The sequence below is a fragment of the Vicia villosa genome, linkage group LG5, assembly GCF_029867415.1.
Source record: "Vicia villosa cultivar HV-30 ecotype Madison, WI linkage group LG5, Vvil1.0, whole genome shotgun sequence".
Taxonomy (NCBI): domain Eukaryota; kingdom Viridiplantae; phylum Streptophyta; class Magnoliopsida; order Fabales; family Fabaceae; genus Vicia; species Vicia villosa.
In genome coordinates, this window is record NC_081184.1 from 50,287,419 (window position 1) to 50,302,197 (window position 14,779).

The window sequence follows — 14,779 nt, forward strand, 5'->3', positions numbered from 1 at the left end:
CGAAATTGGTTAACAAGGGATAATCATGATAAGGTGACTACAAAAGGCTCTAGGGTGAAAGAAAAACTTGCCTCAGTGTGTTATTATGCAGTATACAACAGAAAAGGACGCATGCAAACTCTGAATAGTAGAATCATACCTGAATATCTCTCATGGAAATGAATGAACAATAGGTTGTATCTGATCTCACCATGGTAGGTTAAATTCGACAGGTCTCCTGATATCTCTCCATATGGTGAATTTTTGCAAAAGTCATCACAAAGCTTTTTGTTTTTAGGGATGACATTGACTAAAGTGCGTCCGATCTTGAGTCACAAGTATCTATGAACGAGGTAACATGATTGGATGATTTACACACATGTGAAGTCTAGAATCAATGTCACCCAATATAGTTAGAACCACCATCTCTATAAACAAGAAATTCAGACTGGATGATAAAAGCATGAGATTCATTAATAAGTTATGCCCAAACGGGCGATTACAGATAAACTGAAACTAACACAAAAAGAAACAACATAACAAAAAAAACTAACAAAAGTACATTAGGACAAAAAGATAAAAACAAACTAACACAGGAAACAGAAAATAAAAGCCTACGATAGAAAATAAAAGGGATCACTACATATCAGTCCTGCCATCCCTGTCCTGCATGTCCGTATCAAAACTGATGTGGGTCTCGATATCAAAATGATCACCCTGTACGAACGCATCCAATGGAGACACAGGTAGCGGCTGATGTGTGGGTTGCTGCTGAGGTGTGGATTGCTGCTGAGGCTGTTCCTGTTGGACATAGGACCCCCCATCTGAAATGGTTGAGGGAATCCTTGAATGTGAACATGTCCGAAATTGGGATCATCAGATGGGCCAGAGTAACAGTCACGGAAACGCTGAGCATCATTCCACAAATCAGTCTGGTGGCACATGTATCGTGCTGGATTACCCCTCTAAATGCACTGGTCTTGCCACATACACCACCCTGATTTGCTAGTTTTAAATCAATTTTTCCTTCAGATTGACTCACAGTACGATCATATAGCTCCAAATGCTCATTTGCAGCAATAGCCTCAATAATCTTCTTAATACCAGTGGCTGTTGAGAAGTTGGATGAGCCACCGGCAACTGTATCAATAAGTTGCTTAGTCTTCAATTTCAACCCATTCACAAAGTTTTGCATTTGTTCAGTTGCGTCCAGATTATGAGTGGGACAGGCAACTAAACACCTCTTAAATCGTTTGTAAGCATCTCCAAGTGACTTTCCATCCTTCTGTTTAAAATTCAAAATGTCATACCTCTTACGGATATACATAGAAGCTGGAAAATACTCATTCAGAAATGCTGTCTCCATCTGTTGCCAAGTAGTAATATTTCCTACAGGTAGGGAATAGAACCATTCTTCAGCATCTTCAGATAAGGTGAATGGAAACATGACCAACCTTTTTGCCTCTTCTGAATGTCCCTCAATTTTAAATGATGTGGTCATAGTCAGGAACTTTTGTAGGTGCTTGTTGGCATCTTCATTGACCTTGCCTGAAAAAGGTTTACTTTCCAGCTGACGAATGGTTGACGGGTGCAACTGGAAGTGAGCAACATTTACCGGTTGATTGAATTTTGTCAATCTCACTACTGGATTATTTTCTCTGCCATAATCACCCAAAAGTCTTTCCGGAGGAGGTGGGTCAGCCATGATATGAACTTCTGGATGTGAACCTGTGTCTGACACTGAATCTAAATGTTCGGAATGAACAACGATTTCTTCCTCTTTTTCTGATTCTGTCAGTCTTTCTCGTTTAGCCTGTCGGAGCCTAGCATGCAAAGATCTTTCTGGTTCTACGTCAAAATGAAAATCAGTCGAGGCCTTACCTCGCATACACAGATTAGACAGAGGTTAGTATGAGAAAAATATAAAAGTAACTATAATACGGAAAATAAAATTTTAGTCGCGGAGCAACAAAATTTTAATTGAGATAAATCTGTTAACTCTATTATCTTTGGCAGTCCCCGGCAACGGCGCCAAAAACTTGATAGGAAAATAGCAAGTGTACTATTTTTGCCTATTGTAGTAATAAAAGGAGTTTTCTCCGAATGTTTATCTCAAGGACTGCTTGAGGACATAGAGTTGAAAGATGAATTCAATTAAACAAAAGATCTCTGGTATTGGGTTTGGTTGGTGAAATTATGACTAAAATTTGCAATTTAGAAAAAGCAAGTAAAATAGTTAAACGAGTAACAGATATGAGTAGTATGCTAGGGGAAGGTGAATGATTCTTCATGCAATAATTTCGACTTATCAGTGCAATAATATAATTCACAGCAATTGATTACCAGTTCTCTAGAGCATATAATCCTAAATCCTTAGTGAGAAGATCTTTGAACACGCACCCCTAATTTCTATGTCCATAGTCAATTACGGTTATGACCAAGCATTCAAATATCAAGAATTTTCTGGTTAAGATAAAGTATACCTAGTCCTAGGTGATATTTATTATCAGATGTTCTTACTCAGGTCGATAAACAATGGCTGCCCAGCTCAATTTATTTATAAAAACTCACAATCCGATTTTCCGACGGTTTAAGCATTAAGAACGGTAATAAGAACAAATCAATTTAACACTGAATAACAAAATTACTGCATTAACAAACTCAAATTCATTACATTCAGAATCAAGATCACCCCCTTAGCAATGGGGGGTTTAGCTACTCATAATTAAAAATAAATCAATGAAAAGAATTGTTGTCATTACAAAATATGTCGAGGAATCAATCATCAATTGTGTTGACTCTTGAATAATGTGAAATCCTTGCCAAATTCTGAGTTCTCCAGCTCTTCAGATGTGTTTTTCGTCCTCCAAAATCGTTCGCCCGTGAAAAATAACGTTTTATGGTTAAATAGTGTAGTTTGGGCTTTTCAGCCAAATTGGGCCTTCATACGCGTATGGAGCTGACTCATACGCGTATGAGCAGAATGAATTTTGCACTACAAACCGCTAAAGAGCGTATGGGACGCGTATAAGCCAATGTCATACGTGTATGAGCATACCATACGCGTATGACCAGAACCATTTTTTGCCTAGAAAATCTCAGAACGCGTATGGGGTGCGCAGCTTTGTTGATCCATACGCGTATCGGTAGTGCCATACACGTATGGCCTTCCTTGCCTTAGATTTTCTACTTTCTCCACTTGCCTGACCCAGTTCCGTGCACCTGTTTTTGAACATCCATACTCTCGAGCCTGAAACCAACACAACTATACCAAAAGAGCGAAAAAGGAACAAAAAGAGATTGCTTTGAACAAAATATACTTTGACACAATATGACTCAAATGGCTTAAATTCATGTGCTAAATCAGACAGTTTTACCTGAATTTCTGCTTTTTAAATGGTGAAATACTAACACAACTGGTGACTGATCAGTACTGATTCACAATTATACCACATATGATAGATGGGAAGGCAATAGGACCCTTCACACTATAACTTCCGGCATGCTTCATTGTCTGATCAAATATGTAAGTACCATAGTCAAACCTTGTCTTGGTTCCAACAACATATATAAACTTTCCCAGCACATTAGCAACAGTTGACTTGTGGTTTTTGGGCACCCAGTTAGCAGCTCCAATCTTGTGTAGCATTACATATTTTATGCTGAGCTTGCTTGCAGAAAGTTTTCCTTTCAGGGGCCAGGCTTGCAGCTGCTTAGCAGTGATAACCTCACATATTTTGTTGTCAGTCACTTCCAGCTCAGGTTGGGTTTCATCAGATCTTCCAAGAAAATGGTTGGTAACAGCTGAGGAGAAGGTAACACACTTTCCTCTCACATATACTTTTCTAAAGTCCTTTGATTTTCTATCAGCGCAGTCTTCTGATAGATTCACAATGAACTCTTTAACCAGTATTTCATAGCACGTAGGCAAATGAACAACAGTTTTAAATAGTCCAGCTTCATGAATCAGGTCCATGATCTCTTTATTCTCAAGGACATTCTGAGCCAACTCCCTTTCCAAAGCTAACCTCTTGTGGTGAACATATTTACACCTATTGACACTAGAAGGATAATGAAAAGATATATTATCAATGGGTACCTTAGGAACACTAGCATCCAACTTGCTAGTTGTTGGTTTCTTCCTTAGTGGAATGTCTTGAGCATCAACATCAACATCAGAGTCAGAGTCAACAATATCTTGAGCCTTCCTTTTCTTCGGAATAACTTTGCTCCAAGATTTGGTAGGACCAATAGAAACACTCTGAGATACAACTCTTCTCCTTATGGGACCTGTAGAGGTACTTTTTTTCCTGATATAGTCAGTAGAGGGACTTTTAGGAGCAACCTTTCTCTTGGGAGAACTTTGTACAACAACCTTACCTTTCCTCCTAGTCATGAGCCTCTTGGCTATTCCAGGGTTCACAACAGCTACCAGATCATTATCAGAATAGTCATCAAGGTCCACAACATGTGTGCCTGTTCTTGTAGCAGTACCTGTACCAGCATCAGCACCAATATTCCCAATGTCATTGACATCCTCAGTGACATCTTCATTATCATTGTCTTTAGGAACATCATCATCACTTTCTCCCTCCTTAGTCACTTGCACATCACCATCAGGAGTGTGTACATAATCATCAACAATATGGACATCATCGTCATTAGAGGACTTCCCTTTGATGTTTGCCCCAGTTACAGCAGCGGGTTTAGGAATCACAATTTGCAGAGGAACGGATATCCCAGGGACCTGATATTGTTCATCCAAGATACGAGTAAAAATTTTGGCAATGGCTTCATGAACATACTTTGATCCCTCCTTGGGTAAGTTTGCACGAGAAGTAGATAAGGAAGGATTAGTGTCCTTAGTTTGAATAGATTCCTTGGGTCTTCTTGCACGTGGTGTTCGAGATTTCTTGATCTTTAGATCATCAGCACCAACCATTCTTAAAGGGGCAACATCAAGAACTTGATTAGGGTTAACTGGTTCAGTTCTTGCAACAGAGCCAGGAGCATCGGTGGGGGACAACTTCTTGGGAGAGGAGGAATCTGATTGTTGCGACATCTTGAAGTATTTCAGAATAATTCTTGGGAAACGATTGTGGAGAGTGAGAGAACAGTTCAAGAACAAATTTAGGTTGTTGAAGACAATAGGGTAGAGAACAGCCTTTTGTGGTGAGATGGAGAATTAAGAGGGAACTTGATATAGTAATCAATTAGGGGATATTTCAAATATTGAATAATTAAAAAGCCCATAATATATTCCCCAAATAGAATTAATTGCTATAATTATTCATGAGGGAAAATGTCTAACCTACCCTTTAACTTTTCAAATTGATTTGCATCTAAGGCCTTTGTAAAAATATCCGCAATTTGTAGATCAGTGGCCACATGCTTCAAAGAACTATCTTTGTTCTCCATACAATCTTTAATGAAAAGATGTCTAATGATGTTACAGAATAATGTTACGACATTCTCTTTGACATTATACTTCAAAAGGCTTTGTTGTATCCACCCTAATTGAGACCAATCATTGCCTGTAGTTGTGTGATCAACTTTAGTAGGGGAGATAGATACACGGTTTTGTACATTGCTCAACCGATTGAGATGTCCGTACCCTTCTTATGAGTCACAACAATCATCAAATTTACAGCCTCATTTGTGACAAGGAAGATCATATTCTTATTGCTTTCTTGATCTCCCAAGTTGATTTTTGAAGCAACTGCTCTCACATTCCAGGCTTTTGAAGCTTGGTCTATTGTTGGTGGGTCCTTCTTTAGATGAAATCCATGATCAATAGATAGCTCCCTTGGTACCATGTTCCATGCAGTACTTCCCTTGAACAGGTAGAATTCTCTTTTCATATCTCTATTCCAGATGTCAAGAATAAGACCCAACATTATCTTCTTTAGGTCAAGGTTGCATATAGTCCAGGTAGTTGCAGATGTTTCCCTTGATCTTCTGATAGCATCTGGTAGTTGATTCCCAACTGTAATCTCCTTATTTAGAGCACTTTGAATACCGAGAGATAGCCTTTACCAATTCCAGATGAACCTTTTATCTCAGTGCACACACTCGATTCTTTAGCATATTCAGACGTTAAGACATTTGTTTTGACATTTCCACAACCTATTGAGAGAGTAGTCTCAGCTTCTTCTAGAGCATCAGTCTTCATTATTAGGTTCTTGCTTACAACAGAGTTGATCTCCTCTTCTCTGGGACCTTCATCTTCTTTAGCTATCCTTCGTTTAGAACTTCCTGTTTTGTCTATGGAGTTCTTTTCATTTAAGCCAAAACTTGATTGTTCAAGGTCACCATATAACTTATGCTGAGGTGGCTCTATTCTGGCCATATTTTTCTGTTGAGAGATCTTCCTTCTGATAGGTGCACAAAGTTCAGGACATGTGGACCTCAAGTGACCTATCTCGCCACATTGATGGCATCTCTTGACTGAGAGAGATGTACCCTTTTATTGATGTTTTTCCAGATGTTGGAGCTTTTGATTAGACATCTTTTGCTTCATCTTGTTAAGAATGACTCTTACCTCTGACTTGCTGATATTTATAGCTTGATTACTTCCCATTGTTTCATGTTTGTTAGATATTGTGTTTAACAACCTTCTCTCCAAGGCAGCAATGTTTGACAGGAGACTTACTCTTTCTTCTTGTAGAAGTGCATGAGCATTCTTATACTCCATTAATCTTCTACGGAGTCTTTCATTCCTTAGCCAAGTCTCAGATTATCCAGCAGCAAGTTCACTAATGGTGAGTTCTCCAACATAAGACTCATCATCAGATTCATCCATTTCTTCAACAGGATTCTTTATCTTGGTAAAGGGAACTTCTAGTTTGACAAGTCTTTCTTGATGATTACCCTCAATTTCTTCTTTGCCCATAGAACATGTAGAGGAGTACTTTGAGGTTTTAGGCTCCCATAACTAGCAATTATCCTTAGATCTATATCCCTTCATGACTTCCTCATTTACTCCATTGGTGACAACACATCATTCTTTAGTGAATCTGACATTGAACCCTTGATCACATAGTTGACTGATACTAATAAGATTTGCAGTCAGTCCTTTTACCAGCAAGAAATTATCCAGATTAGGGACACTAGGACCTTTTAACTTTCCAACACCTATGATTTCCCTTTTTGTTCCATCACCAAGGGTCACATACTTAGTGTAATGAGGTTTGATATCCACCAAGAGGTTCTTCATTCCAGACATATGCTTTGAACAGTCACTGTCAAGATACCAGTCTTCTTTGGCTGATACTTTTAGAGAGGTGTGAGCTATTAGAGCAACACTCTTGGTCACCCATTGTTGATTCTTGACAGAAGTAACCTATTTGAGTTTGTCTTGATGAGTGTTGTTAGGATATCCAAATAGTCTGAAGCAAAAAGGCTTTATGTGTCCAAATCTTCCATAATAGTAACACCTCCATCTCTGAAACTTCCTCTTTGTCTGGTTCATGCTTATGTTTCCGTGATGTTATGACATTGGTCTTGACATCAGGTTTGACATGTGAGCCTCAGGATTTGACCTCAAAATGACATCTGATTTACCCATAAATCCTATTCCAGACATGTCTCCTGATCTCTGTCCAACATGCAGAATTTCTTCCAGGGTGTCTGTTCCAGTTTTTAGCATTCTGACAAATTTTGAGATCTGATCAAGCTTGGAGTTCAACATGCTAATTTCACCATTGAGTGAGTTTATGGTTTCAAGATGCTCTTTCTTCTCAATTTCCAACTCCTTTATGAGTTTCTCTTGCTTCTCCACTTGTTTACAAACTTCAGCACTCTTGACACATAGCTCTTTGTATGAGGCTGCAAGCTCATTAAAGGTCAGTTCATCTTCACTGGAATCATCATCAGATGCACATACACTCGTTAGTACTGTGATGTGTTTTGTAGTTTCTTCTTCAGACTCACTTTCAGAATCTCCATCAGACCAAGTGACTGATAGCCCTTTCTTTTGCTCCTTAAGGTAGGTGGGACATTCAGCTCTAATGTGTCCATAGCCTTCACATCCATGGCACTGAATCCCTTTGCCTTGGTTGGGCTTCTCTCCAGGTTTAGATCTTCTACTAGAGTCATAAGACTTGTCGTTGTCAGAGGGAGTGTTCTTGACATTTGGTATGGCTTTCTGATCTATTCTTTTAACAAACTTGTTAAATTGTCTTCCAAGCATGGCTATAGCTTCTGACAGATTTTCATTACTACCATTAGTGCTTTCTTCTGAGTCCTCTTCAGTGTTGGATATAAAAGCTATTCTCTTTTTCTTCTTTTCAACATTGTCACTTATACTCATCTAAAAGGTTTGTAGGGAACCAATGAGTTCATCTATCTTCATTTTGCTGATGTCCTGGGCTTCTTCTATAGCAGTAACCTTCATAGCAAATCTCTTAGGTAGTGATCTGAGGATCTTTCTTACCAGCTTTTCTTCAGAAATTTTTTCTCCTTAGGCTCCAGAGGTATTGGAAATTTCAAGAATATTAATGTAAAAATCATGAATGGTCTCATCCTCTTTTATCCTGAGATTTTCAAACTTAGTAGTTAAAATCTGAAGTCTAGACATCTTGACCTTAGATGTGCCTTCATGAGTTGTTTTGAGAGTATCCCAAACATCTTTGGCCAGTTCACATTGCTGCACAAGTCTAAGTATATTCTTGTCTATTCCATTGAACAATGCATTTAGAGCCTTAGAGTTGCCGAAATCCAGTTCTTCCTCATTTTTGCTCCATTCCTCTTCGGGTATTAACACAGTTATTCCATCTTTATCTTTCTTCGTAGGATGTTCCCATCCTTTGCTCACAGCTCTCCAAGCCTTACTTCCCACAGACATCAGAATGGCTACCATACGAAGTTTCCAGTAGTCATAGTTAGACCCATCCAGAATGGGTGGTCTATTCCCAAAAACAATTACATCCTTGTCCATAGTACCAGAATTTATTGTCCCTAGATCTCACCTAGAAATAAATAGGCAGGGTGCCTGATCTGATACTAATTGAAAATTCTAGTAACACATGATGGATGTCGTATCGGATGTTATGACATCCACTTCAGCACAGATTATAAACTTTTGCAGAGAGTAAACAAAAACAGTAAAGAACACAGATGATTGTTTACCCAGTTCGGTGTACAACAACACCTACTCTAGGGGCTACCAAGCAAGGGGAGGAAATCCACTATAAGCAGTATTAATTCAGAGCTAAAATACTCGTTTACAACTCTTCACTTAAGACCTACCCAACGAAATTCCAGTCTAGTGCTAGACCTGAATCCCTACTCACTCCCCCTCAATCACAGCAGTGATAACAAACAGACAATTATAAAAAGCAAATTGAAGACACACTTCGGACAAATCTTGATTTTGCTTAAAAGCTTCAATCCAGATACACATCACTCATGCTTAAAATCTTAGAGTGACACAACAATTACAACTAAAAACACCCTACTCCAATATAATCATCAACGTGATAATTTATTGGATTACAAGAAACACTAACACAAACACACGTGAAAACAAACACAACACAGAATTCTTCATGCCAAAATCTCTGCCTCTGAAAGTAGGATTAGCAATCTTCTTATAGGCAGCACTTGGGCCTTGGACCTTCCAAACATTAATTAGGGTTAACCATGTTAACCTAATTTCCACATCATCAGGGTGTTCACATAAGCTGTAGTACGGGATATTTTAGCGCAAACCATACAACACAAAATATATAGTTTCCTAAATTGTAGCCTGAGATAAATAAGGAAACATAACAGCTAAATATAACAGCTACTGCTGTCAGATACTGATGTCATGACATCGAGCATGACATCTAACCAAAACCTGTATTAGCTCAACCATACAATCCTGCACAACACTACACATAATGTGTCATGACATCAGACAAGACATCACACAAACAGGAATGTTTTACCATAAAATGTAGCCAATATAAAATCATCTACACTTTTTTACTATAATTGGGTACTAGACTTTATTTCCTTTTTCTTGCTTTTCTCTTTTTTCAGAAGCTAAAATTTAACAATTCTGCTTATTTCATGCTTCTTTTACCAATTTTTTATATGACTCAATATTTCTAGTACCCCTACCCCAAACTCAAACATTTCTAATTCTAGGAGCAACCCCATAATTAGCTTCTTGTATGACCTAGAAAATCAGTCTACCTAACTCTCAAGAGAGGGTGAAAAGATAAATCTTTCAGGTCAATATGCTAACAATGTAGCTAAGTAACCATAAGAGTAGCTCATGCTCAAAGGGTTTAACAAAGGATGACTTACTCAAGGGGACACCTAAGAAAGGTGATGGGTTGTTTACGTATAGCCTAAATATAGAACTGCAAGTGCACAGCCTATCGAAGTAATATATAAGATTATCGAACCACAGAGACCAATCGTCAATCTATCAACTCTATTGCTAAGGTGCTTATCTAAGGTGAATAATAATATTGTTGTGAGTTCAGTGCAACAAGGCAAGTAAGCGAAGTGAATAACAGTTTAAGCAACAAGTTGGAATGTAAATCATGAAATCAGACTATGATCCAGACAAGCATAAATGAAACAACTCATGGGGCAGTATTTTCTATTCGTAGCAAAGAATCAATTTAACGGGAACTTGTAGCTTTTGGCTACTAAGAACTGAGTTTACTCTTTAAATTAACTTCCTTTATTGTCACATATAAAGGGTGCCTTCCGCGTTAAAGAGGTAAACCTATTTTTAAGAAATTGATAGTTTTGACTTAACAGAAAAGTAATTTTGACTTGGAAATATTAACTTAAAGAGACTTTTGGCTTTTGGCCAAGAGTCAGATTTCAAACCTACAAACGCGTCCGAAAATAGTTTCAAAATCGTTTTCTAAAAAGAGTTAATTATTCCTATTTAACCAACCAACTCGCTTTCGCTTCTTTTGTTTGGTTAAATAATAATCAAGTCATATCATTAATATGAACGACTTTCGATCTTAGCCAATAAACATTTAAACACAAATTGACTTAAGTTAAAAGCAAAACATCCCCAGAGTATTTTCACTTGCATGATAATTGGAACACATTCATGATGACAATCATTACATTCAAACCTTTATAATTTAGCCAGACAAAATAAGTGCGAGTCTATAACACATGTAGACTATACTAAGAGCGAGTAATAAAAAGGGTGCGAGTCTATAAAATGTGTAGACTATGGTAAGAGCATTTAGAGTCTATAAAACATGTAGACTATTATAAGAGCATTTAGAGTCTATAAAACATGTAGACTATGATAAGAGCATTTAGAGTCTATAAAACATGTAGACTATGGTAAGAGCAGGAAGATAAATAAAGCAATTAAATTGAACCTTACTCCGATCGGAGATTTGAATCTGATACAAAGTGAAGGCTGGTATGATGAATTTCAACCAAAGTGCTCCAAGACTCGATTACAACTCAATCTACACCGTAATAACTCCTCGATGTGAATAGATTATTACTTTACAGAAACTGATAGTATATGGCTTAAGATTGTACTAAGCTTGGATAAAGCTAAAAAATGAAAATCGAAAACTATATATAGAGGATTCTGGAGGTGCGTAAGGACAGGAGTGCCCCTTAACTCCTTCTGAGCGGGAACTGCTTTTTGAAGGCCGCGGGCGCGGTAACCTCACCGCGGGCGCGGTGGTGGCTAACGGACAGGATCGTGGGATCATGGCAGTTGGCTCCATCATGGAGTGGGCCACGTCACAGCGTCCCCTATAACTGGCGCGGTGTTGAACGCCACAAGTGTAAATCTTCTTGAAAAGCCCTATTTTCTTGGCGTTTTGGCTCGTTTCTTCACTAAAGGCTCCGAAAGGTCAAGAATCCTGAAAACAAAGGAAATAGAAGCATAATACTAGAAAATGATAATAAAAACTAAGGAAAACATGTGATATTCGAGCCAAAAACATAGTGCAATTCAGTGTGATCAAATTCTCCCACACTTAGACCTTTGCTTGTCCTCAAGCAACAACTCTTTAGAAGTAGATGAAAGAAAATTCTGGTGTTTACAGGTTTTGGGCAAAGAGGGCTTCTAAGTTCGAGTAAAGGGTGTGTTGTCAGGCACTAGCTATCCGAACTAAGGGTGTCGTAACAACACTATACGCAAGAATGCAAACATAAGCCTCATAAGTATGCAGACCGACCCCTAATATCCTACTACGCTAAGACTCTTTTTAGTACGGGGTCCTTTTTCATTCAGGTGCAATCACATTAAGCCCATTATCCATACGTACTCATGGAATAGTGACTTTGATCTCAAGCGACGGGGTTCTGGTACAAGAGTTGGTGTAACCCCTTTTTATTTCACCCACTCGCAGCTGCGGGGGATCGGACCGTAGTCCGCCCTACCAAGTCCAGCACCAGATACCTCTAGACCAACTACAACGGGTGTGCCTTTTATTATATATATTTTTTTTTCTTTGTTTTTATTGGTGCTTACAACAATCTCGAGTTAAGCAATCTTGTGAGGATCACCCAACTCATAGTTGCACTCATATTTTTTTTATAAACTTTTAAGGCAAAATAGAGATCATTCACTTATATTCATCGATCCTATACTTAGAGCATGCTTAGGCCGGAGCCGACTGCTAAGATAAACTACTTAAGGACCTATTTATACAGTTTATTTAAAGTCATAGCATAATGGGAAGAAAGAGGGTCTAACCTAAATGTTTCATAAATCTTAAGGTGCTAGAATGATAACATTTTTTCGAAAAACAGGTACCTAAGACAAAACAAACCCTATCTAGAACCTGTCTCAAAGCCCAAATCCTTAAAAACAACCATAATTTTCTTTTGGAAAAAAATTCGTAAGTCTAAAAGGTGGGGGAAAGGGTATACACTACGCATAAAGACTCTTCTATCACATGCATTTTATTAACTAACAAAAAAAAACAAAGCATACTAAAGGGAAATAAAAGCGATAAATGCTCCTCCCACACTTAAATCGGACATTGTCCCCCATGTTCCAAGATAAGGCAGGTAGGAGGTACCTGAAAATGCTAGTGGGGTCCACTAGTACCCTCACTATCCTGGGTGGTACGGTCGGAACGGCGGCTACGGCTGCGACGGCGGCTCTCTCTGCCCAAGGCTAGCTGCTCCACTCTCTCTGTCAAAACGGCATTTGCCGCTTGTAGCTCACGTGTCCTACCAAGGAGGGTACCTTGGGTAGCTTCCATCAACTGGAAGTGGCTAGCATATGTGGTATGGTGGAGGTGTTGTTGATTTTGGAAAGCCAGTTGACTTTCCATAATAGTGCGCAAGGAGCAGGCATTCTACTCTTGTGATGCTTGCATAAAGGCCATGTTATCCGCCACCTGTTGCTGCATGGTAGCAAGGAGGGTGTCCCTCTAGGCCTCTCAGGACATATGCTCATGCCACATGTCCTCAATGACATGGAAACTAGGAGCGGTACCTGCACGTGGGTTAGGAAAAGAGGGTGCAGTGTGTGATGGTGAAAAGTGGGGTAGTTCCTCCGTACGGTAGTCGAACTCATCGTCAGTGTTGTTACCCTCATCTGTAGGTAGATTTGGGGGCAACAGACCAATAAAAGTAGGAGCATTTAGATCGTAGGTCCAGTTGCGCTCAAATCTGATATTAGTACGACGGGTACAAGGCATAACAACACTGGGTACGGCGGCACCACCGACCATAAGGTAATAACCACCTTCAGGCCTCGTCTTGCATAAACACATATCCTTTAAAAACTTAAGATTTGCAATACGAGGGGGAAGTGGTTCGAGGGTGGCAAGCTCCGTGTCCAAACCAATGGCACGAGCAATAGTAGTAACCAGGCCACCAAAGGAAATTGGTCCACCTTTTCTTAAAACATGGTGCATATGGGCAATCATAAATGGGACCGAATTAACTTTGGTGTCGGCTAGGCAGCTTTGCATGATAATTATCTCTTTAGCATTCACCTTGTTCGGGTTCTCCCGAGCAAAGATGGTGGATGCTAAAAGGAATCAAAAAACACGAAGGGCGGGATTATGGATATGCGAAGCAAGTAGGCAATCAAAAGAGTTTGCATTTTGTTTGGTGATCCTGGCCCAAAATGCTTCAAATGCCCAATCCGTGTCCAAAGATGCTTCACAAATAGCACCTTCCCCATAAGGCAACCCTAACATGGCTGCTAGATCGTCGGTGGAGTAATCATATTCAACGTTAAGAATTCTAAATTTGACTCCACCTACGGTGCTAGCAGTGTTAGGCGAGACGTTATAGATTAAGGAACTAAGAAATTCAAACGTCAGCCTAGGGTAGGTGGGTGCTCGAGTGGCAAATATATCATGCATGCCTAGTTTGTCGAGTAGGAAGAAAACACTATGGTATATCCCTAATGAATAAACAGAGTTTTCATCGATATACCTGGTGGAGTGGACTGGCGTGGTTAGCAACTTCTCAAGCAGTTGACATGGTTTTGCCCCCGGCTTGCCCTCTCGCAAAGTGTAGCCTTCAAACTCCATAGGATCTTCTTTGGATGAATGTAAAGAGAGGAGGGAGGTTATGGGATGTAGAAGTAGTGAAGATGTGAGAAAGAAAATAGAATATAGGGGTTATTTATAGGTAGTGAAAGAAAGTGGTGGTTGATGAGTATTTATGATGGGAATTAATGTAGTGGAGTAGTTATGGATGATAATGGGAGTTATGGGGGGTTACGAATGGAAGAAAATGGGATTGGAAACGGAAAAAGGGGAAGAATAGGGTGGTTTTCGAGCAACTAGCCGTTAGGTGACCGTTGCATCACCGTGGCCGCGGCCAGTTAAAAAATGGT

The 14,779-nt window shown here is 39.3% G+C and overlaps 1 protein-coding gene across 1 annotated transcript; it reads right to left on the reverse strand.

Moving 5' to 3' along the window:
• Positions 1-3,406: 3,406 nt before the first annotated feature.
• Positions 3,407-5,041, reverse strand: LOC131604644 (uncharacterized). The gene has a single exon (XM_058877075.1). The coding sequence runs from the start codon at positions 5,039-5,041 to the stop codon at positions 3,407-3,409; it is 1,635 nt and encodes a 544-aa protein (XP_058733058.1).
• Between the last annotated feature and the right edge of the window lie 9,738 nt (positions 5,042-14,779).